The sequence below is a fragment of the Zonotrichia leucophrys genome, chromosome 13, assembly GCF_028769735.1.
Source record: "Zonotrichia leucophrys gambelii isolate GWCS_2022_RI chromosome 13, RI_Zleu_2.0, whole genome shotgun sequence".
In the NCBI taxonomy this organism is placed as follows: Eukaryota; Metazoa; Chordata; class Aves; order Passeriformes; family Passerellidae; genus Zonotrichia; species Zonotrichia leucophrys.
This window is the reverse complement of record NC_088183.1, coordinates 3,653,934-3,677,304: the sequence shown is the minus strand read 5'-3', so window position 1 is coordinate 3,677,304 and position 23,371 is coordinate 3,653,934. Positions and strand designations below refer to the sequence as shown.

The 23,371-nt window shown below is 48.3% G+C and overlaps 1 protein-coding gene across 1 annotated transcript in view; it reads right to left on the bottom strand.

The window, feature by feature from the left end:
* Positions 1-606: 606 nt before the first annotated feature.
* The window catches only part of LOC135453652 (serine protease inhibitor Kazal-type 5-like), a 104,147-nt gene continuing 81,382 nt past the window's right edge, over positions 607-23,371 (bottom strand). Inside the window, exons 3-16 of the mRNA XM_064724908.1 lie at positions 15,654-15,679; positions 14,454-14,581; positions 13,875-13,941; positions 12,178-12,305; positions 12,040-12,091; positions 9,595-9,725; positions 8,916-8,988; positions 8,383-8,444; positions 7,501-7,582; positions 4,978-5,105; positions 4,550-4,613; positions 2,172-2,203; positions 1,541-1,593; positions 607-1,167 (exon numbers count right to left, since the gene is read on the bottom strand). Of these exons, the coding sequence (XP_064580978.1) occupies positions 2,186-2,203; positions 4,550-4,613; positions 4,978-5,105; positions 7,501-7,582; positions 8,383-8,444; positions 8,916-8,988; positions 9,595-9,725; positions 12,040-12,091; positions 12,178-12,305; positions 13,875-13,941; positions 14,454-14,473 (825 nt within the window). The 5' untranslated portion in view covers positions 14,474-14,581; positions 15,654-15,679 and the 3' untranslated portion in view covers positions 607-1,167; positions 1,541-1,593; positions 2,172-2,185. The remainder of the gene's footprint in view (positions 1,168-1,540; positions 1,594-2,171; positions 2,204-4,549; positions 4,614-4,977; positions 5,106-7,500; positions 7,583-8,382; positions 8,445-8,915; positions 8,989-9,594; positions 9,726-12,039; positions 12,092-12,177; positions 12,306-13,874; positions 13,942-14,453; positions 14,582-15,653; positions 15,680-23,371) is intronic.

Sequence of the window (23,371 nt, the reverse complement as noted above, 5' to 3'; positions counted from 1 at the left end):
AAAAAATACCCAGAAACCCTTGGCTCAGAGGCCTGGCTTCATCTGAACACAGTTTCAGAATATAAATTAATTAGGATAATCAGTTACATCTCAGAACAACACCACTTCTTCTTAAAAAGCTTAAGCCATTCCATACCATGGAATTTCTCACTTCTCCATGTGCCCCAGCACCAGAGCCCCAAAGGAAGGATCCTCCTCACCTTGCAGGAGATGGTTCCTGAGACAGGCACTGACTTGAGCCTGCAGGGAACTTCAGGCCAAGGCAGAGGGTGACCCAGCAGCAGATGGTCCATGCGCCACCACAACTGCTGAGCTTCCTGCACTGCCTTGAGGGTGCCATCAGTGCTTCTGCCCTCTCACAGCAAGAAATACTGGCCAAATTCACCTCCAGATCCCAGAGACCTTTCTGGGCTCAGCACATCTCCTAACATGACCACTCGACATGTATCTTCTGAGGTCTGGATTTCCCAGCACCTCACATGAAAAGCCTGGAAGAGGACACTTAGTGCATCATCTAAACTGCCAGCCCAAGACAGGGGGGAGCTTTAAAACCAGTTTTCCTCTGTAGGCTTCCAAATGTAAACCAAACAATCTCAAACAACCCTCTGAGGTAGGTAAGTATTGTTTAATGTTCGTTTTACAGGCAGGAGAAAAGGGCTGATAGGGCAGTGAAGTGATTGACCCAAGTCCCCATAAAGAGCCAGAGAGAACCGACCCCTGATCCCTCCGCACAAAACCCCAGACCACACTCTTCCTCCTTGGGTCCAACATCTTCACCAGATATTTACAGCAGCTGCTGCACCTCAGGGTGCTCATTGCCTAAGGAGCACATGGAGCAAAGCCAGAGCAGGGAGTGGTGTGTCCCCCCCGAGGCTGAGTGAAGAACAGTGACATGAAGCTGAGGAGTTATGTTTATTGGAGAAGCACGTTTAGACACAGCGAGGCGGCAGGGACGGCAGCACACGCACGGGGCACACCTGGGAGGCACCACTGAGTCCCCACAGCCTCCTGCCCTCCACCTGAGCAAGGACAGGCCCCGTGTGCTGCAGAAGGGGATGGAGGCAGCTCAGGCCCCCTGTGCTGCAGAAGGGGATGGAGGCAGCTCTGGCAGTCCTGGGGGCTCAGCAGCTCCCCTGATGCTCGACATCGATGCTTCCTTTACTTTCTCTGCAGAGACAGAGGGCAGACAGTTTATTGCTGTAATCCCAGAAAGGACCACGAGGAAACCTTAAAGCTGTGATGTTCTCATGCTCTGCAGGGGCTCTGGGCCATTTCTGCCTCTCTGCGATGGGGGACCACTCTGCCAGCATCCTCCCTGCTCTGCAGGAACAGCTTGGCTGAAAAAACAGCCAGGGGAAAGGAGTGGCCAGAGCCCAAGGCCCCACAGGCTCAACCCCACCATCACAAGGCTGCAGCGAGAGAAAAAAATCTGCAGAACCCTCTGTCCTGGCCCTGCAGCTTGTGTGGACAAGGTGGGACACAACCTCCAAAGGACAGGCTGGCCAAGCAGGGCTAAGTCACTGCCCGTCTCTGTGCCTACCTTTGGTCACAGATGATCCCTGGTGTTTGCTGGCAGTCTGAACTCCATTACTCCTGGAAAGGAAGAGCAGAAAAAATGAGCCCATCCCCAAGCTTGACCACATCTGTGTGACACTGGTATCAGTGTGACAGCCCCTCAGGCCAGCTCAGTGCCACACAAGACAACTGCAGCAGAGCCTGGCACAAGGACAGGCAGGCTGGGCCACTGCCAGCTGAGGAAAACAAGACTGATTTCAGCCTCAAGCTAGGTGCTTTCCACACCTATTTTCTAATCTGGGAAAGGTCCTGCTTTTTTTCTTTCCCTCCTTTCACTACCTTTAAAAGTAGCGTGGCAAAACAGAGCATTGTAAGGAAACTGGGACTTGCCCATTGCAAACGTGGGAGTTATCTGTTTGTTGAGAAACAGGTATAAAAAAGAAAGGGAGAAACCCTGGATAACCCCTTTTTTCCCTGATCTATTGAACAGCGTGGGCAGGCTGGTGACTACTGCCCAGGTGATTAGTGTGAAAAACCTTTGAACAAGTAAAGGAACTGCAGATATGCAGGATTAAAAGTCAAATGTGCAGGAAAGACCCACAATCAATTGATCCACGTGACACAGCCCTGCAGGACCTACCAGGCAGTTAACTTACCAAAAAAAGATATCTTATCCCACGATGCCGACCTATATTTGTCATCAGTAAAGCAGAACGGGATCAAAGGAATTCAGTTATGGCAGAGACCTCCCAGGGAAGGTGGCCAGACTCAGTGCTGGCCAGTGAGGACAGGCTCTCTCTGCAGCAAGGTTTTCCACCCCAGCCATGCCCACATACACCCATTAGTGTCAAATCTCTCTCAAACCACACTGCTCCCAACCCTTCCCACAAGCTTCCTTCCCTGATGGCCATCAGGTCACCAGAGCCACCAGAAACACCTGGAAAATCCAGCTGGAGCTTTGAAGGCAGGGGTGGCTGCAGGCCCTGGGCTGCAAAGGGATGAGGCAGCTTTAACACACATTTTCTCAGGCAACCCAGCACTCTCCGTGGGTAATTTAAAAATACAACTCAAGGAAATACTACAATTTTTGGGTAACAATTTCTTATCTTCTTCCAAAGGATTTCACATTCTGCACATTGCAACTCTCTAAACCCATTTCTGATGCCAAAAGCACGGCTGGAGCTGCTTTCCTCCAGGTTTTAGTAGCATATATTGAGTGCCTGAATCTCCAGCAGAAAGAAAAATTCATTATACTGCAAGTGAGCATGAATTTTAGTGCTGAAAATAACATTGCTCTGTACATTGTTTATAAGCTCCCATAAATTTCCAGCCTGATTCTTCAGGTGACTTTAATAAACATAAAGAATAAATCATTGTGCAGGGGGGGCTTTAGCTTTTCTTGCCTCAAGAAAAAAAGCTTAGCACTTTGACTTCTAATTGCATCCATCTCTCCTTGGAATACTTAACACAGCTGCAAGCTCTCTGACTTCCAGTAAATGGCATCTCCCTCTTATTGCAAGGGCTTGAGAGCTGTAACAGCTCAGTGAGACAGTAAGGAATTCCAGACCCAGCACAGTTTTTTGGGAATCCTGTCTATTTTTCAGTTGCCATGGTGTATCCAGTCTCATTCTGACTTGGACACAGTCACTGACAGATTCTTGTAGTGCCTCATCTCCCAGTACCCACAGGCCAGCAGCAGCTCCATCTCCCTAAGGACTGAGACACAGAGGCCTCCAGGACTGTCACAGGCAAAATTATTTCTCTCTGCAATTTCTTTGACTTTAAGCAAAGTTTAGAGCACTCTGCTGCTTCAGAGAAGAGGGGGAAAGAAGCCAGGTTGGCTGTGTTTGGGGGATCTGCTGGTGTCCTGGCACTGAGCAGAGGAAGGCATGGAATGACACTGTGGCAGGATGGCTCTCTCATAGCCCACATCCCACTGCACCTGAAAACGCATGGACACCACATCCATACTCAGAAACCAATGCTCCCACCCAAAACTTCCCAGAAATCTCTTTGGTACGTTCAATATTTGGATTCTCTACAGGTTTAGAGTGGGAATCGATCTATATCCTGGGGATAAGGATTGAGTTTCTCAAGAGTTCATGCCAATGAGGACAGTCCTCCCCAGGTGCTACAGGACATCCCATGCACAGAATCACAAACTGGGAGACGCTGACAGCACATCCCAGAGCTGGAGGCTGTCCAGCTTCCACTGGTAGAAAGACAAAGCACAGCTAAGAAATGTTTAACTCATCTGCCCTGTGGGATTGCACAAGATGTCAAGGCTCAAGACCTTTCCCGAAAGTGTGCCACCTAGTGAATAATCTTAATTTCCCAACCATCTCCCTGGATATTATCTGGGGAACAAGCCCTTTATGGTTTATACCATTCTGATCTTCCTCGCTCCATCAAAGTGCCAAGAAGAAAGTCAGGTGTTTTCCCAGACACATCACACTCCTACCATGCAGCATCAGCAAAACATGGAGACTATGCCCAGGTTATGCATTAAATCCGAGCCTCAACCTGTATTTAAACATCTGGACCATGAGAATCCATTCCTGGAACTCTTATGGTCCTGTCACAGGTGCAGAAGCCAGGCTTGGCTCCCCAGGAGGCACTTAAGAGTAAAGTGCGATGCTACACACAGCCAAGAGGCACTTTCTTTTCTTCACCTCTTGACATCATTCCACTCCAGGAACAAAATAAAATAGAAATAGGAGCCTCAATACCTCTCTTCCATCCCAGCCAATATGGCTGAAGAGCAGCTGGAGAGCATGCCTTTAATTATCCCACTGTGACCTGAGGGAACAGGCTAACTCTGTTAACCTGCCAGCGAGGTCCCAGTGTGGACACCCAGCTCCTGCTGAAGGGCACAGTGGGCAGCTGGCGAGTGCCAGCCACTCCTCATTCCTCACTGCCCATTGTGGCTGCCTGGATCAGGTCACCACAGGCTGACATGGTGCCAATGGGGAATTTCCACCAGGGGAAAGGCAGAGATTGATGTTTGGCAGCCCAGCTGTGGTTTGCTGCTTACCACTGCATTGCCAGGCTCTTGGCACTCGCCTCGATAGTTTACCGTGATGAAGTTTGAAGCTCTCCTGCAAAGGGAGGACAAGACATTGCTTATTATTCACTTGCAATGCCACAGCTCAGCTGCTGGCATGACAGTCCTCTGTGGGCTCCTTAATGCTTTGATGCTACTTCCAATGTGATGGCATTTATTACTCCCCAAACAATTTCATGATTGGGCAGAGAGGGAATAGGGGACCCCGGCAACTTGTGTATCTTAATTAGCTGTCATCAGATTAATCTCAGGCATTTTGATCTATGTTTGCTTAACAGCAAAGCACCAAGGACACACTTGATAGTGAGTCATGATGTATCAAAACAAACACTGTTCTGCAAAAGACACTCGGGAATGGTGGATGGCCCTGTATTACTGAAATCTCTCCGCCTACTCACATGGCAGCTGAACACAAGTCACATTCATTTTTGTATGTTTTCCCATCAGTGCCACAGACTGGTTGTGAGGATTCGCTGCAGAAAATCCTTCCACCCTTTACCCCATGCAGAATTCGCTCACAGTCCAGCTGAAGAGAGAAAGAAATCACATTTGGTGACAGTTCACTTGCAAGACCCTCCTTTACATGGCCTGAAGGTGCTCACAAATCAAGCCTTGCCAGGCCACACTTGGAAAGACATCATATCTCTTGTTGGACCAGCCAGCCAAGCTTGGAGGACAGAGCCCTCACTCCCCGCTCACCAACCCACCCCAACACTACGGTCCGGGGCAAGGTTTATTTCTCTCAAAGTGCATCCATCTCCTACCTGCACTAGCCTTCCTTATCGGTATGCTGACACCGTTTATCTCCAGGGACTGAGCCGCAGGCATCGGCCGGAGCCGAGGCGGAGCGCCGGGAGCGCCGGCGCTGCCCGCGGGCGGTGCGGCACGCAGCGCTCCTGCCGCCCACCGCGCCGGGGACACCGGCGGCTGTGACTAACGGGGCTGCCCTCCTGTGCCTCCCAGCACGGCAACGGGAACGCTCCCGACACTGCTTTCCCTGTGAACCACACGTGGCACAGCCAGCACGCAGCGACAGGACAAGGAGTGGCCTGTAGGGACCCCCCAAAAAGCCTCTGGCACCCTCGGAGAGGAGAGGGTGTTTGTACAGTCATAGCAGATTTCCGACAGCAGAGGTCAGGGATAGCACAGCCTGGCCCCTGGCACGCACAGCCCCTTCCTCAGCCCCAGGAACAGAAAAAAAAACCGAGACGAAGAAGCGAGTAATGGGCTCCCAAGCCCTTTTTCCAGTGCTACAAAATGTGGTGCAACAGCTGCAAATGGTGTGATGGGTTTGAGAGAACATTCCAGTTCCCGCTCCACCTGGAGATGCAGCATTCAGCACAAAAATGATGGTTTATCAGCAGCAGGAAGCACCCCAGGGAAGGAGGATTCCATGCCAGGCAGCACAGGGGAGGTTTTGGTGATGTTGGGGTGCTGTGATAGCACCTGCTGGTTAAACGTCACTTGCTAATTTCCATAATGTGCTGCTTCCTCCCTCATCTGGGTAATTATCAGTGACGTGAGAGCAGACAGTGCTGACCTTTGCAATCCTCTGCTGGATGCCTTCCTACGCACCAGACCTGCACCACAGCCCAGGGCAGGAGGCCACCCCTCCAGCAGCCCCACACATCACAGGTGCCAGCAGCCAGTGCCACCGCTCCTTTGGCTCTGGGAATTGTCTGTGACAAAACCCACAAGTGGCCCTGCAAAGAGGAGAGGAGCAGATCTGCTCCCTGAATCACCTCTTGTCTGTCAGGCTCATCGGCATCCACTCCCCCTCCGGTGCTACCAGGAAATACCACTAAGCCCTGAAGCCGACCGGCCTTATTACACCTAATGCTTCCTCTGGAATGCATCAAAATTGCAGTACCTGAACTACCTTTTGCGTTTTTAACTCAAATTTTCTCAGAGTGGTTAGTGGCAAAAGCTTCAGAGAGAGTTACGGCAGTTGGTAGTAAGATCCCTCCAAATCCATAGAAACATTTCCCATCTCTTCCAGCATGCTATTTAAATTACTGTATGAAAAGTCTGAAGGGATTAAAACATCAGGTATTTTTTTAACCATCCTACCTCTAGACAACACCCTGTGATAGCGAGATCCACAGTTTAGTCACCCTTTTTACAGTAACTTATTTTCTCTTATTAGTTCACATTTTCCACTTTTAGCTTTGTTGGAACTATTCCATTTTCTCCTCATGAGAAGGGAGAGCAGACACCCCCACCTTCCTCCTACAGTATTCCATACACAGTTGTCATCTACCACTCAGTGTTTCCCCCTTTAGCACTCCTTCCTTCTGCCAAACTTGTCCTCATCCCCTGGTCACCCTCACCACCCTGCTCTGACCATGGCCTTTATCTCACACCTTTTCAGCATGGAGAGGTAGCACTCTTTACCTTATTTTGGCTACATGTGGGGCAGGATTCCAACCTGAGCTCAAGACCCACATCCCCCGAGCTGGGGGGCTTCCACAAGGAGCCAAACCCTTCCCTCTGTTTCTATGCCAGGTGATACAGGGGCTTTCAGCAGGCTACAGATACCTTCACTCATTCAAACTCTTCCAAGGACATGAGGAAAAGTGAAAAGCTTCAGGGTTAAAGCAAAAACAGGAAAAGCTGCTGGGAAAGGAGACTCAGCACCAACAGAGGAGCGCCCCATGGGAGAGGTCCCCATTTGTGCCCACACAGCTGCCAGCCGAGGGGCAGGAGCCCCATTTGTGCCCACACAGCTGCCAGCCGAGGGGCAGGAGCCCCATTTGTGCCCACACAGCTGCCAGCCGAGGGGCAGGAGCCCCATTTGTGCCCACACAGCTGCCAGCCGAGGGGCAGGAGCCCCATTTGTGCCCACACAGCTGCCAGCCGAGGGGCAGGAGCCCCATTTGTGCCCACACAGCTGCCAGCCGAGGGGCAGGAGGGGGATTTACCGTGGGGTCCTCGTGGCTGTCTCTGCTCTGGGACTTACGGCCTGGTGGCCGATTGCAGTTCCTGCCACGCTGCACTTGAGGGCTGGCAGAGAGAGCAGAGATACAATTCAGCACCACCTCCTTCCAAACATGAGGAGCAGAGTGCAAACCCACCCTCCCTGCAGACCCCCTCGAGGGCTGTTTGCACCATGGCATCCACCCACCCACAGGAGAGGAGAGGGAGAGAAGCCCCTCAGGCACATGCTGAAAGTGAGGAAGGCAAGAGCAGGACATGGCCTTGCCCTGTGCTCAGCCTGAGAGCACCACCACCACGGGGCTCTGCAGGCCAGCAGTGTCTGCTGCCAGCACTTGGTGCAAGGGGGACATGAAGGAATTGCACCAGGCAAAAGCAAGAAATCTCAGTGTGCCCCAGAAAAAGCAGCAGCTGAGTCCTGCTCAGGGCCAACAGCGACAAAACAAACAGCTCCTGCCCAGAAAGCACGTGGGGCCTTTGAGGCAGGGCCAGGCACACACGTGTGCACTGCCAGGAAACAGATTTTAGTGAACAGAGCGTCCTGAGATGGATTCTGAGCACAGCAGTCACTGGTGCTTCATACACAGAACATCAAGGCCAAAACGGTTACATGAAAGACATGCCCCAGTGTGTGTCTCTTCCTCAACACCAGCTCAGCCCATGGGAAATACTGTAGTGAGCACCAAACAGCACAATGTGCACTGCTCTGTCCCAGGCTGTGCTGCTCTTGTGCTGTCCAACTATTCTTGCTCCAATTAATCTCCTAACCACCCCTAAAAATACAGGTATATGGAAGGGGGCAGAAACCAGTGCCAGGCCTGGTGGTGTGTGTGGGGACAGGCTGCCAGCCCAGGTGCTGCTGAACTCACCCTCTGCCCGAGGAGAAGGGACGCCTCTCGTTTACACCCTGCCTTGAGCCACCACAGTTCTTCTGCAAAAGGGGCAGAACACACTCAACAGCCACAGAAACAACTTCTATGCAACTAGGGAAAAAAGCTAAAGCAGCTCCTGCCCTGCCCCCCTGATCCTCCCAGACCCAAAGAATTCTGTTCTTAAAGTAGCAAGTTTGAAGCACTCCATACCCACCAAATGTTATCATCCAAGGGTTTACAGGATTGTGGGGAGTCTGAACCTGCTCTTTATCTCTCATATAGCATCACATCACTGGGAAAGTGAGAGGGGCAGTTCTGTCAGCTACAAACATGTCCAGTTTGTATGCTCATCCCACAAATGAGGGAGGCTTTGCAATACAAAAGCTTCCCCCCCATGATTAGCTGGCTACAGAATCCTAAACACCTTGATCACCCCAGGCTGACCACAGGCAGTTCCCTGACTGTCCTGATCCCACAGACTCTCACCAGGCCCTTTCTGAGTTCTGCAGAGGCTCTGAACTCCATCTCACCTGCTTTGTCCTCTCTGAAGCAGGCAGTTTGTTGCGCTGGAGAGTTCCACCCCCTCTTTGAGCTTCCTTTTTGCTGGAAGAAGGGAAGAGGAGAAAAAAATGTAGTGCTATGGTAGTGTGAGTGCCACCAGCACCCAGGGGCAGTGTCAGTGTAAGACAGTGTAAGGCATTATCATGGCACTAGGTCCCACCTCCCCATCCACAGTCCCTGTTCCTGGTGGTTCTGTTCCTAATTCCCACCCCTAAGACTTCTCCCTTTCTCCTCCAAATTCCCACTGCATGCTACATCCAGGTTCCCAATGGCTGCTTTCATATCAGGTCTGCTTCTGCATATGCTCTATGGGACTAGAGAGAGAGAGAGAGCATCTGGAAGGCCGAGTACACACATGAGAAACTCCTCAGGAGCTGCCCGTGCCTGACAGTCCCCTGGGAAAGGGGCTGTTCTCTGTCACTCTTGCTTCTCCTCCTCTACTCCACACTGCTTCCCACCTGCCCTTGGGCCCTTAGTGCTGAAAGGGAATGGGGAAGAGGAGCACTAACACCAGAGCATTTCTTAGAGGGCCAGGGAGTCAGAACTCCCCCAGGCATTGCCCAGAGACAGCTCCACAGGCAGAAGCTGCGCTTCTGCAGCCAGAGATTTCCCTCCTTGCTGCTGCTGCTCAGGGGAAAGGGTACTCACAACCTCTCAGCACACATGAGGCATTTGTTGGTGTGCTGCCTGCCAGAGGCATCCCGGACAGGGGCATTCTCCCTGGTGCAGGACAGGCGGCCGCCGGCTTCAAACTGGGAGCGGAACTCGCTGCAGTCATCCTGCGGAAGGAGGGCAGGGTTAGGGCACTCTGTCCTCCTTGCCTTATTGATCAGATCCTTAGAAACCTGGGGTTTTCCTGCCAGGAAAGCATGGAACCATCACAAATGCATCACAGGAGAGTCTGGGTGGGGGTGAGAGAAGAGGGTGTGCAGTACCAGCCACTTAGCATATAAACAGAGGGGTGAGTCAGAAAAATTCCGGGTCCTTCTGCCTGCACAGCACGTGTTGGGAGTTCTCTATGCTATGCTATGCTAGGTCCCACTAATTATTATTCTCCTGGCTGGGTTATCCAAAGCATGCCAGTGATGTGACCGATACAGCAATGAAGTCACTCCCTTTTCTCCCAACATCCTTAATACACAGCTACAGCCTTTTCCCAGATTGTAGCTCAAGATAATTTTCTTTACAAAGCGCGTAGGATCCTCAAAACCAGCCACACTTTGGGACGTGTCAATCAAGAGGCAGCAGTTAAAACATAAAAGCACAGTGCAAACACACTTAATAGCCCACGAGCACAGGAAGGTTGTTTGGAGAGTGGATGATTAATTTGTTCCTTGTTCAAAACTGCTGTACAGAAACTGTGTTAACCTGCCCCTGTTATGTAACACGGATGGAAACATTCAGTCCCCCTAATTTCAACTATTTCACATACTGCAATGGGCAGTTCCAATCAGCAAGTACAAAGGTAAGGAAGTGACTACCGCTCACCCTTTTCTTTTTTTAAAAACAGCTTTTAACACTTGCAATTTTCTGCCCATATTGTGCACAGTTTTGCTGGCTCAAATGAAGGTCCTTGGCAGGTCACTGGCCTCACCCTTTGCTTTGCTCAGAAGTTTACAACACCTCATCCTCTGTTCCAGGGGAAGGTTTCCCCAGTGTTGTTCTGCATCCCATCCAGGGCACCCCAACCTCCCGTTCCTCAGCTTTCCCATGAGGGTAATATGCTGGAAAACCACTCTGAGTACAAAGCCCCACATTTCCCTAGAGCCAGCCCAGCCACAGGTAGCAGAGATTATTTGGCCCTGGATGAGCCTCTCCTGCTGTGCCAACACCCATAAAGCATTGTTCCATCAGAAGTCAGTGTTGCACCCACTCCAGAGGGGCTCCCCACAAGCCTCACTGCATCTCCCCACCACCAGCTCACACCCCTGCACAGTTCAGGTAATGCCTCCCCTTCCCAACAAGCCCAGGGAAGCTCTCCTCGTTCCCTGGGACCAGCCCAGCTCAGCAGCCCAATCCTCTGCCGACAGATCTGCCTTCCCCTGAGTGCCTGTCAAACATTTTCTCTTTGAGCCAGCGTTTCTGAAGCCCTGTTCAGGCCTGACCTCTGCTGCAAAAATCTCACCGAGTACATCTGAGTCGTGCATTTGCCTTTTTCATGGCCTGTAACATCCCTGACCCACTAATAAATGCAGGGCTTTCTTATCCTTTGTCACTTCTAGCCAATGAGTACGAATTCTTGTTAAGCACTGACTGTGTGATCTTGCACTGCCATTACATTTTATCTTGTTTCTATTACTCCAGGCCTCAGCACTATCCAATTAGTCTTGAGTGATCTGCTGATCCTTCTCTGCTGATACTGCCTCCCAGCTTTGCCATCAGCAAATTTCACTTACCCTTCTATTTTTTGGTGCCAAAGTCATTAGAAAAAGCACTAAAACAGGATTATCCCCAAGACTGAAGCTTAAGGGGGCCGCACCAGTCCCTAAGCAGGAATCAAGAGGAAAGTGGTAGAAAGCAACTGTTTTCCCTTTACTGGGCTGCTTTTACCAGCAAAGCATCAGTGCACAGCAACATGGAGGCTGCAGCATGCCAGGGAGAAGGTGGCAAATCACAACTCCACAAGAGCAAAGTTTCCAACAAAAAAAAAAAGCTAAAACTGAGCCACAGGCCTGGAGATAGTGCAGGGCTGACATTTCCCAGAACACAATGATCTCTTAAACTGTGCAGAGTTCAGATTTAGGGCTTTTCACACATTTTCCTTTTCCAGCTAATTAGCAGCCTCAGCAGAACTGACCTCTCCACCTGAAAGCTGAAATTTGGGACAGCACAGCACACCTGGCTTCCTGATCTGTCAGGATTTGCCTGTCCCTAGATCCACGGGTCACTGGAACAGACCATAATATTCAGGCACAAGTTGTTCACTTGAGGGATTCAAGAGCATGAATAAGAAATAAAGAATGTAAAGAAAGTGGATCTCAAAATTAACTCAGAGGAGAAAGAGCAACGGAGTAGAATAACATTCCCTTTCCTCTGTCTTGGGTGAAAATCCAATAAAGTTCCATATTGACCTGCCTAATACTTTAATCTCACCTTATCTTTTCCTTGTCTGTTTTTAGATAACTTCTGCTCATTCTCCCTTTTGCTGGAAGAGAAGAGAGATGAGAAAGTGAATACCAGGGTGCTCCAGGGAGGGAGGAGAGGTTTCCCACGCTCCTCTCCTTTACTCACAACTTCTCTGCACACATGATGCACTTATTGCTGTGCTGCTTCCCAGAGGCATCCCGGACAGGGTCGTTCTCCCTGGTGCAGGTGAGTTTCCCTCTCTTGAACAGATCCCGAAACTCCCGACACTCGTCCTGTGCAAACACCAAAAGCATGAGTTGACACAGATATGCTGACAGAGAGGCACATCTCCCACAAATCCACAAAGGATAATCCAACCAATGAATTACATTTCAAACGTTGTTTTGCTTCCTTGAGGCGTAACTCGGTGGAAAACCGTAACGTGCAGCATAAAACAAATAAATCCGTATGTTTAGATCAGCAGATCTGTCTTTCGCATCCAGGGTAGCCTTGTTGCTATTTCTAACAGATAACACATGCAAGAGCCTGCCCGAAGGACCTAAGCTCTGCTCTAAGTATAAAATCCACAACTTCAGTGAATTTTAAATGAGAAAGTCAGTTTTCCCATCTCTCGTGAGAGAACTCGCTACTAAAATTAAAGAAATTTAAAACCCATGCACAGTAAAAAAAAAAGAAGCTGCAGGCATAAGAAAATATAATCCTTGAACACCTCCTATTGCCAGATATATGAGAGCAAGAGGTGGGTGTTTTTACCTTCCACTTAACATGATGGTATGTGTTAATTGAACCAAAGCACTCTATTTCACAAAAGGCTTTTGTAGCAAAGCCTGCTTAAGCATTTCAGCTCAGTCTTTACTTTTCTCTGAACAGCTTTCCTATAAGTTTCAGGGCAAGTCTGGAGCATAAGAAACACATGGAACATGTGAGGTCTTCAGGTTCATTTATGCAGCACTTACAACCTTATCTGTTATGTGATCTGTAATACATTTTTCCTCTCACACCATGTAGAGGAGATAGCTTGATAGCTTATCCCAGTTCTGCAGATGGGGAAGTCAAGCCTAGAAAATTACTTGCCAAAAGCCAGACAGAAAATCTATGGCTTAACAAAGAAATTCAGTGTAGGTCTGTTCCTGACACTGTAAAACTGTCCTGATGCCTTCAGGACCACACTTTGGCAAGTCAGATGTCTAAAAAAAAGATCTCCCTTAGGACAGCTATGCCTTACAAAGCCTTTAATTTGTCCAGACACACAAGAGCTAGAAAGCTACCCTGCTTAACCAGATGTAAAAAACTAAATAAATCAATCACCACAACCAACACTATCTGATGGAAACCAATTTGCTTCCATCTAGAATAAAAACCCAAGGCTAAAAGGACAGCTCCCTCCATGTAAAGACCTGCTATCTAGAAAAACAGCTATGGCTAAAAGAAACCACAGGTGCATCAACAAGATAAACAAGGGACAATTAGAGCCAGCCTATTCCCACACCCTGCCCTAGTCAGAGCTCACATGTGCCAACCTTGCTATTAAATATTTGCCAGATTCCAGGGGTGCCTTATAAACAGGCAGGCATCCTCCTCAGCCAGGCTCTGGGTCAGGCACACACGGCACATGCCGTGATTGCCTGGGAGGAGCCGCCAGGAATTTTGGTTTCTTTTATGCTGGAGGATGACACAAAGCCTCAGACTCTTCCCAAGGCTGGGCACGTTTGCCCTGCTCCCCTTTTGCAGGGCCCTTTCTCACGCTGCAGACGAGGAAGTGCCCTGGGCAGCGGGTCAGAGGCAGCAGACGAGATGCCAACGCCAATAAAACTGGCTTCAGCAGCCATGCTTCACCTCACCTTTCCCAAGGAGTTCACATTCCTGTCCAGCTCTCCACCACTCCCTTGGGTAGCTGAGTCTCTTTCCCTGCAAGAAAAGGAGGAGTGAGTGACGGGGCAGCGTGCAGTGCTTGGACACAAAGCCAAAACAGGGGGTGATTAAAGGCCAGTCCAGCCAACCCCACCTCCCCATTGCACAAGGCAGCAGCACAGACCAGCAGCAGGGCTCAGCTCCCTGACACAGTCCAGATGTTGAACACATCTCTGCTCTGGGATCACTGTGCCACCCTTTCTCCCTGCCCAACATCCAGCTCTCCCCACCCTAAGAAACACCATCTATGGAAACAAGAGATTAATCTGTGCAAGTTTTCACTCTGCATTTGTTCCTCACGCCCTGTGGTGAGTCCCCACCATGTCATGAGCTGGGGAGACCTACTGGGTTCACAGGTTTGCTGAAGAGCTACAAACTGGTCTGGCTGGCCAGGGACAACAACTTTATAGCACGGAGCCTCCAGAGAGTTGGCTCCCTGCTACGGGAGGAGAGGACATGCTGTGGGTGGGCAGGGCTGCCACTGGAGCCAGCAGGCAGCTGATACTCACAGCAGCCTCTGGCACATCATGCACTTGTTGAGGTCTCCTTTTTTATTTGGGCTGCTGAAGGTCTCCCTGGTGATGGGACAGGAATACTTCCCGCTGCGCAGGAGTGACCAAATTTTCCTGCATTCGTTCTGAAAAGCACAGAGGAGGGCAATCAGTGGAGGCTCCCAGCAAGATCCTGAGAACTGTTTGTTCACACTGAATCTTTTTTGGGTGTGCTGCAGGCTCTCAGCAGCACCAGTTTGCTCACACAAACCACGCTCCTCCTGCCCATCCCTGGCCACACACCACACGTGGCACAGGCTGCACCCAGAGCCCTGCTCGCGGCTCCCGAGGCAGAAAAGACAATGAGAAAGTTCAAAACCCATTGCAAGAACCATTAATCACGGGGAAAGGAATATATATTTAAGGAACAAGTTTAATTTACATACAGCTGCAAATTGCTGCCCGCTACAGCATAGGACTGCACGTTATAAAGTTAGCCAAGAGCAGAAAATACAGCCCTGCAAGTGCCAGAGGGATGCAAGAGGAATGAACGGGCCAGCGTGACTGAAGAGTGATTCACATGCAAGACAAGCACAGAAAAGCACAACCCTCTCAGGAAGCAGAGCAGTAATATTGTGCAATGTTGCAGCAGCCCATTGCATCTTCTGCTGGGTAACTGAGATGCAGACCAGGGAGAAGCAATGAACCGTTTAGTTATTTTTGGCTACTGTGTTTCCCGAAAGGATCTTTACCAAGGAGACAAGCTTGCTTGATTAAAACATGAATGGAACTGACTTCTAAGTCATTGAATCAAATTATTTTCTGAGACTCAAAGGACTCGCCTTAATTCTTTTAATTATGAAACTCAGGAATTATCAGAAGCAGGGGTTTCTGCTGGATTAGAAGCTACATTCTAAAATATCATTAAAAATATAATTCATGCCATTTCTAACATCATTTCATGAGATTTCCAGCCCAGAGCTGTTTGGATATGTTCTCATCATCATGCACCAAACACACACTGTCAGCTGGAGCCATTGCCATATTACCTAAGTGTTGTCTCTAAATATGGAGAGATTCACTGTTTTTTCCACCACTGAAAAAGCTTTATAATATCTAAGTATAGTGCATCTAAATGGACTTTGCTCAAAGCATGCATTAAAGCAGTGTAAGTTGGCAAAACAAAGGGAGAAGCAGAATAGAAAAGGTTGGACTCGCCTTAATCGAAGCTTGACTGGCAACATCTGTGACAGAAAAACCAACAATGAAACCATACAAAAATCTTTGAAGGGAAATTTTAAAGCAAAAGCATTTAATTAAAATACTTGATGCAGTTTCCTAATCCACCCAAATACCTCTTGATAAAAGCTAATCCAATGCATTATTTCACACTGATAGAAATTCTCTAATGCCCAGTCCTTTCTGGAACATTGCACTTTTTGTCATTCAAATGCAAAATCACATCCATTTTTTTTTAGTGTCTTTGTGCCCTTCTTTACTGCGTTACTTTTCTCAGGCTTAAAATCCAAGTTCCAAGGATGGCCCAGTAACTGTTTATCCATTATTCTATACCCCTGCCTGGGTAGCTGCATCAAACCCACACAAACATTTTTGGCATTCTTCACCATTCCTTAAAATTGGGATACCAGAACTAGGCCATTGTTGTTTGTCCAAAATGACAAATTCCTTTTCAAGGCCCATTCCATTTGCAGTACTTCACACAAACTATCAAATTAATAATGAGTCAGCAGGTGAGTAGCTGATACCTATTTCTTTTTACTAAGCCACTTAAAGCTGGTATATTATGTTTCATCCTCCTTTGCATCATCAGTGGCATTGCAAGGAACTGTCAAGAAATCTTCCATTAGCACTTTTTCAATAGAAACTGGCAGGAAATTGCAAGACCATTGCTTCAAACCTAACTCCTGCTGAAGTCTATCTATTGTAGCCAAATTACTGCAGCCATGTGAAAATGCCTTCCTTAGCAAGTGTTGACAAGACATTACCATTTTTCTGAATTTACAGAAAATTGTATTACATTTTTGTTCAAAGTTGGGCTTTTTACAGAAGAATTCAGTCTGGTTGGAAATTGGTATTCTTCCACTTAGGATGGAAGTCAAATGGGGGTTTGGCTTTTTTGTTTTCTTCTTAAACTGTTAATTCCATTAAAAATAGATGCTTTCATCTATCAATACAACTTCACTATTTCTACATGAAAAAGAGAGAGTAGTTAACAAGACAGGTTATATCAAACTAATACATGTAGAACAACAAAGAAAATTGTGGTCTTCTGCTATACCACCAGGCTTTTTACAAAGCAAGGGCTCTCTAATCCTCTCTCTGTCTTTATGGGCACTCCCAGGCTGCGTCCTCTGCCAGTCCCAGATTCCAGCACAGAGAACATCACAAGTTACTGACCTGAGAAGAAGCAGAAAAATGCCAGAGCAAGGACCACCGAGGCACCTCCTATTTTCATGGTGAGGGTGCTGGCAGCTGTTTGCCTACGTTGACTCTACTAGAGCATTGCTCAATGAAACCCAAAGAAAGGGCTCAGGGCTGATCACATATATATAGGTGACCAGGTTCTCCGCCTTCCTTATGACATAACCTTCCCAAGAACCATCATTAGCTGAAAAAACCAGTTTGACACTACTCTAAATTCTAATGATCCCATTAACACAATTAATTTCCATAAGGATGGGACATATTTGAGTCACTCCCTGCGTTTTGTCAAGGTAAGAAAATTATAAATAGATCACTTCAGATCCCCCACACAACCAGAGGGATTCTTGCCACCCTCAGGGTGGTTCATAAGACAGTGGGAGTCCAGCCACCACACTACAAACACCCTTTTATATCTCAACCAAATAGCTGAAAGGATTTTAATAACTTGGCTGCAGAAGAGACAACAGGAAGGCCAGGTCACTCCAACCTCTGGAAGTCAGTCTGCTTTTATTAAAGCACCTCAGTATGAACCTGAAGAGTAAACATTCAGGAAACATTGAAAAACATCAAGTTTGAGGCTTTGTTGAAATTCTTTAGGTTTGATGCTGCAGTTCTCATAGCAGCTGTGTTAATGATAAAACCATACTGCCAAATCCTCATGTTTTCTTAGTTTCTCCCTGTTGTCTTCAGGAAAAAAAAATAAAAAGGCAGTGTTATTAGTGAAAACCATTCTTCAGCCCAGGTGGGACCTGGCAGGCCATTATAGATGCTGCTCTTTGAGGTGTGTTGTTATTGATGCTAAAGGGTCCAGCAAAGCAGCCCTGCTCTGGGCTTTCCCAAAGAAAAGATAAGATGAAAGTAATCATCCTGTGCAGGATTTCTCAGGAGTCCCAAGAGAGGAAAATAAAGATGACATCAAAGTTTTGGAATGTGATTTACGTGGGAAGAAGCTGTGTGCCTTGTCTCCAGTGAAAAGAGAAGAATTTGGAGAGAAAAGTCATTTGCAAGGTTTGAAAGGGGTGGATAAATGAGTCAGTCGAGCAAACCAGAGCAATGAGGGGCTCGAGCACAGGCTGTGGCTGTGCAGAGAGGCAGATCAGCACCATGTGAGGAAGAAAACATACTTCTGCATGACATATGTGCCTGGCCAGACAGGCCAGCAGAGCTCAGTATAAATCCTTGTAATAAACTGCTGCCACACATTTCTCAGATCAGAACAGTTGCTCGTGTTCGCAGCTGGAGCCAAGGCCAAGCCAGCACAGCCCTCATTTGGAGTGTGGTCACCCCAACATTTCTCTTCAACTCAAAATGAAATCTGTGTGCAGGTTCACAGTGGAGAGTTTGCAATGCAGTAGCAAAGTGCCCAAGGCCATGCAGATGGCTCATGGCAGAGCTGAAGAGCTGTGTATTGTCCTGAATCATGAGATAATTCCTGTATGCGTATTTGGGCGTGGAATTGGAGGGAAGGCCAACAGGAAGAGAGGAAAACTAAGCTGACAGAGCATGTGCCAATAAATCCTTGAAGAGAAAAAGCAAAAAGAAAAATAAAGTGTATGGTAGTTTAAAAGTGGTTAGAGCTTGGAAATCTATCTGAAGGACAAAAAACAAAAGATGCTATTTGTTCCTGAGGCGTCTGCCCATGAGTCAGCCATGAGGTGGGAGGGTTTGGGAACGGGAAGCGCATTTTTGAAAAGGGTTTTGTTCTTAAAATTTCCTTTTCCTCCAAAAGTTCTATTCTGACAGAGAAATGAAACAATTCCCTGATTTAAGACAGCTGGCTGACTGCCCTGTTCCTGAAGGAAGCAGAGTGGGTGCCAGATCAGGTCAGACTGGCCAGGTGAGAGCAGCTCCCAGCCTGGAAGTGCGGAGTGACAAGGAAGAGGAGAGACAGATCCTGACCCCACACTGGCCTTGTCACCACCCCACTCTCCCATATTCCCACCATGCAGCCCCCCATCCACCAATCACACCCACACCAACATGTGGGAGAAGCCCAGAATTGCCCAAACACACCTTGATACCAAAACCAGATCCACGCTCAGTAACAAAAGTCAAGAGTGGAAAAAAATAAAAAGGATTTTTAGCCTAATTACTACTGCACAACAACAACCTCCTAAAAAAACCCAGTAATAGAATGAAATGTGAAGGGAAGGAGAGGCCCAGCAATGCCTCATGGTTTGCAGGATTATTTGTGTTACACAAACCTGGGCACAATGAGGGATGACAGCAGGAGTGTATTAAGCATAAACCTTGCCTGACTCCCTTGATTGCCTGTATTGATCGATTTACACCGTATTGATCCATCTACACCATGAAGTCTCAATCCTGCACTGGAATCCAGACAGCCCATTAATTTCCATAGAAATTTATATCCCATAGGATTTGATCTGGAAGAGAGATGATCCTGATGCTTTATTTATATATTTTTAGCACAGCACCTAGCTAATCTTAATTTACAAATAAATGCCAAACAGCCAGAGTGCAAAATGCCACAGAGAAAAGCAGGTGAGGGCAAGAAGAGATATTGCAAAGGTATCTTTTGTTCATGTCTCAGTTAAAAAATTTGGGAAAGTAAACAGCATATAATGATGCTGTGCCTGGTAGGACAGCTCTCACTGGGTCTATTTTTCACCACATTCTGCTATGAAAACAGGAATCAGGATAAAAATAATCATGAAGGAGTAACTAGGAAAATGCAGGAGAAAATAGAAGCATAACATGAAATGTAGGGAACCCCTAGGCAGCTGAAAACCCAAAAACAACACCCTGCAGCCAGCAAGCTGGGCCAGCACTGTGGCAGGCAGGACACAGCCACAGTGGGCATTCACCTCTTCCCTCTCCAGGGCCCCAGGGAGAATGGGAAAGGAGTCCAATAAGCAGCCAAATTATTTATACCCTAATTAGTGATGAACATCACACTTTTCCTACAGCCATTCTCCCCTTTTTTGATGTTCCCATATTTCTTTCCCTCACAACCTGTGCCTGCACAAAAATATATCCATAGACAGAGAAAAATAATTGAGATGCCTTGTCCACTCAGGAAGTTGTTTTTCTTCCCATTAGTGACATGGCACTGTTTTGCAGGCAGTATCACCTCCTTCCTAATGGGTTTAGCATCACTTAGGGATATTTTTACCAGGGAAAAGCTTCCTGGCAGCATAATTGGCTGGGATGGTGATGCTGGGGGTGCTGTTTGGTTTGGGGTTTTTTAGGGTGTTTTGGTTTGGGATTTCTTTTTAAGGCAGTGGAGGGAGGGTTTGCTTGGGGATTTTTTTGGTTAGGTTTGTGGGTTTTGTTAAACCATCTGTGCTTTGGTAGCTCTTCACTGTTTGAATGCCAGCCTCCAGCCCAAGCAGCTCTGAAGTTGCCCTAAATGCTTGAGGACATGAGCTGTCCCATTCTCACCCCAGAGCAAGGCAGTGTTTGGGTCAGGCCACCAAAGCCACCACTCAGTGGGACAAAAAGCCCTGACGAGGATCTGCAGCCCATGTTTTACCCACTTTTTCCCTGGCAGCAGTGCCAGTCTCTTCCACAGCACCATTTGTCCTCATAAAACTACAGACATGACTACATTCCCACCATAGATGTACTTTTCTGTCCTGATTGATGCAATTTTTACCTCCCACCATTCTCTCTTCTTCTGAGGAACCCCATCAGCACCACTGCTCAACACCTAATTTCTATAAAATATTGAAACTGCTTTATTTTCCAGCTGACCACTGTGTCCCCCTCCAGTCCAGAGATCCTCAGGGAGAAAAGGGAAGAGACAGAATTGTTTGGCATATTTAACAAAGGAAGCACAGGCTAAATGCTGTTTTGCTTCACATTTAGCCAAAGCTGAATCCAGAGCTCTCAACTGCAGCAGTTTCATGAGTTCATAGAACCCCAGAATGGTTTGGGTTGGAAGGGACCTTCAAGATCATCTCATTTCAGTCCCCTGCCATGATCTGGGACACCATCCACCACACCAGGCTGCTCCAAGCCCCTTCCAGCCTGGCCTTGGACACTCCCAGGGATCCAGGGGCAGCCATAGCTCCTCTGGGCAACCTCTGCCAGGGCCACACCACCCTTACAAAGACTTTCTTCCTAATACCCAACCCAAACCTACCCTCTTCTACCTCCAGAGTGAGGCATTCCAAAAAGAGGGATTTCAGAGCCACAGGGTGGTTCCCTGTCCAAGGCACTCATTGATGCACCCACCCTGGGCCAGACTCTCTGCAAGAGGAGCTACAAGTCTCACCCGTCTCACAACAGCTTAGGAGGTTCCTCACCACACATCCCATGCAAAAACATTATTTATGATGCTGGACAAAGCTTTTCTGGCCCTTGCAAAACCAAAGTCCAGGTGCTGATCAGCCAAGAAGCCAGTGAACCCCAAGCTGATGGAAGTGAGTTTGAATTTCTGGGCAGTCCCACTGTCACTGCAGGTACCCAAGGCCACCACAGTCCCTTCCCTTCAGACAGGAGAGTTTCCTGAGCCCAAAGCAGAGCTCCAGAACTCTGACACAGTAAAAAGTCTTTCCCCAGAGGCTGCTGAGCTCCCAGCATGGTGATGGGTGTGCAGCTGCTGGCTGGTCTCAATTGCTGGCTGCATCCCTGAAAACACTGCAGGTTAACTCCCTTCATCCTGGAGCACTCCCACTCTGGCTGCTCAGCAAGGAGGGGGAGTTGCTGGAGGCCAGGACAGGAATGATGGGAATTTCCTGATTTCATCCACTTCTGAGAGCCAACTGCACAGTGAATGTTATGCATCCACCAAGCCTCAGTAAAATGCATTCCAGAAACACACCCAGAGCAAATCCTTACTGAAGAATAAAAAATACTAAAACAAAAATCTCAGTAAAGTGAACTTACTCTACTAAAAGGAGACAAAGTGGATAAGCTTAATTTGGAATAATTGCTTTGCAAATCTCTGTGCACTGAGAGCATTTCAGAATTTTCCCTAAATCCAGCATCTGCTGCAACCTCTTCTGAACCCAGTGTCTCATGAGTCACACCCCTCCCTGTCACCAGGCATCCTTTCACACCCAAATCCACCTTTTTAACTCTCATCTGAAAGTCACAGAAGTCATCTGGGGTTATGGACTGACCACACACCCCTTGAACATCCTCCAGCACAGAAATCTGCCAGGTGTCCTTGTCACACCTGCAAAGCGATGGCAGCAATTTCCAGCCCCCGTGCTGGAACCAGAGCATGAGACTCCTCTTTGCAACCCTTCCCAGGCCATGAGCCACCATGACATGTGGCTGACTGGCCTGGGCAGCCCTTTGCCACTGCTGATTTGGCTTGACAGTGCCAGGGAGGAGGGGGAAATGAATCAGGAAGTGAGCAACAGTGAGAGGTGTAGGTCCAAAAGGCAGGGATGAGGCCAACTTCGGAAGATCACAATAATAGCATGTAACACATGCCATCTTCAAAGGACTAATGAATCCCTGCAGGGTTCCCCTATTATTATTTGCATTTCACAGATGGATACATTAAGATGCAGAATGCTGCATTATCCTCTGGGTCACACCTAATTCAGTCTATTCATCCCTGGTCTTATAGTGGAGCTCATCCCTGCAGTGCAAGAGATCCTCCCACAAGGAAAAACAACTCTGCTATCTCCCAGGCAGGCCTGCTCCAGGAACCACTGCTGTGTCTGGGGTCTGATTTGCACAGCACACCAGACTGACTGGTCCTATTGATCTCTCCTGACCTTGAAAACTGATTAACTTATCAGTTCTCCTTCCCTCCAATCAGCCTGAGGAGTACAAGCAGCTCTGGCTTAAAGTTGGATTGAATTTTTTTAAATGTACTTTTCTTCTAGATGAGAAATAGAAGACAGAGGAACCCAGAGGAGAGATGCATCTGAGTGTTCAGCACACAATCCAGTCTCGTTCCACCCCTCAGTCTCAGCCTGGCTGTGGAAAGGACCCACCTTCCAGCCAGGAGCTTCCCTGCAGCTCAACAGCTTTTGTTCACAGAAGAATAAAGCTGCCCTGGGAAACTGCTCTTGCTGGGAGAGCAGAGCTGCTGCCTGAGCTGCAACTGCTGCCATGTGGGGCTGGGGATGCTGGAACTGTGTCTGCTTTCAGAGGGAGATCCAGCATTGAGGCAGCAGGCTCTCCCCGCCGACTCTGAGGAAGCAGCTGCCATTCCTGCTGTCAACACACTCCTGGGCGGGTTTGGCTCATTGAAAATTGGAGGCTGGGGATGGCAGGAGCTGGGGTTTGATCTACAAGGCCTCAGCAAGCAACATCTGCACACTGAAAGGACTTCCCATGGCAAAGCACCACGACATCCCCTGGAGCTGCCCAGCACTTGGAGCCTCCAAGGCCACCAAGATCTGTGCTGGGACAGTCCTGCCCAGAGCCAGCTGATTTCACCTCCCTTGCAGTATTTGTAGCTTAGATAAGGGTAATCAAAATCTCATCATTCAGGGTGTAAACTGATCGCCTGCAGGGGTTAGAAAGGAGTTTTGCTCCGTGTGGAGCATTGCACAACTGTT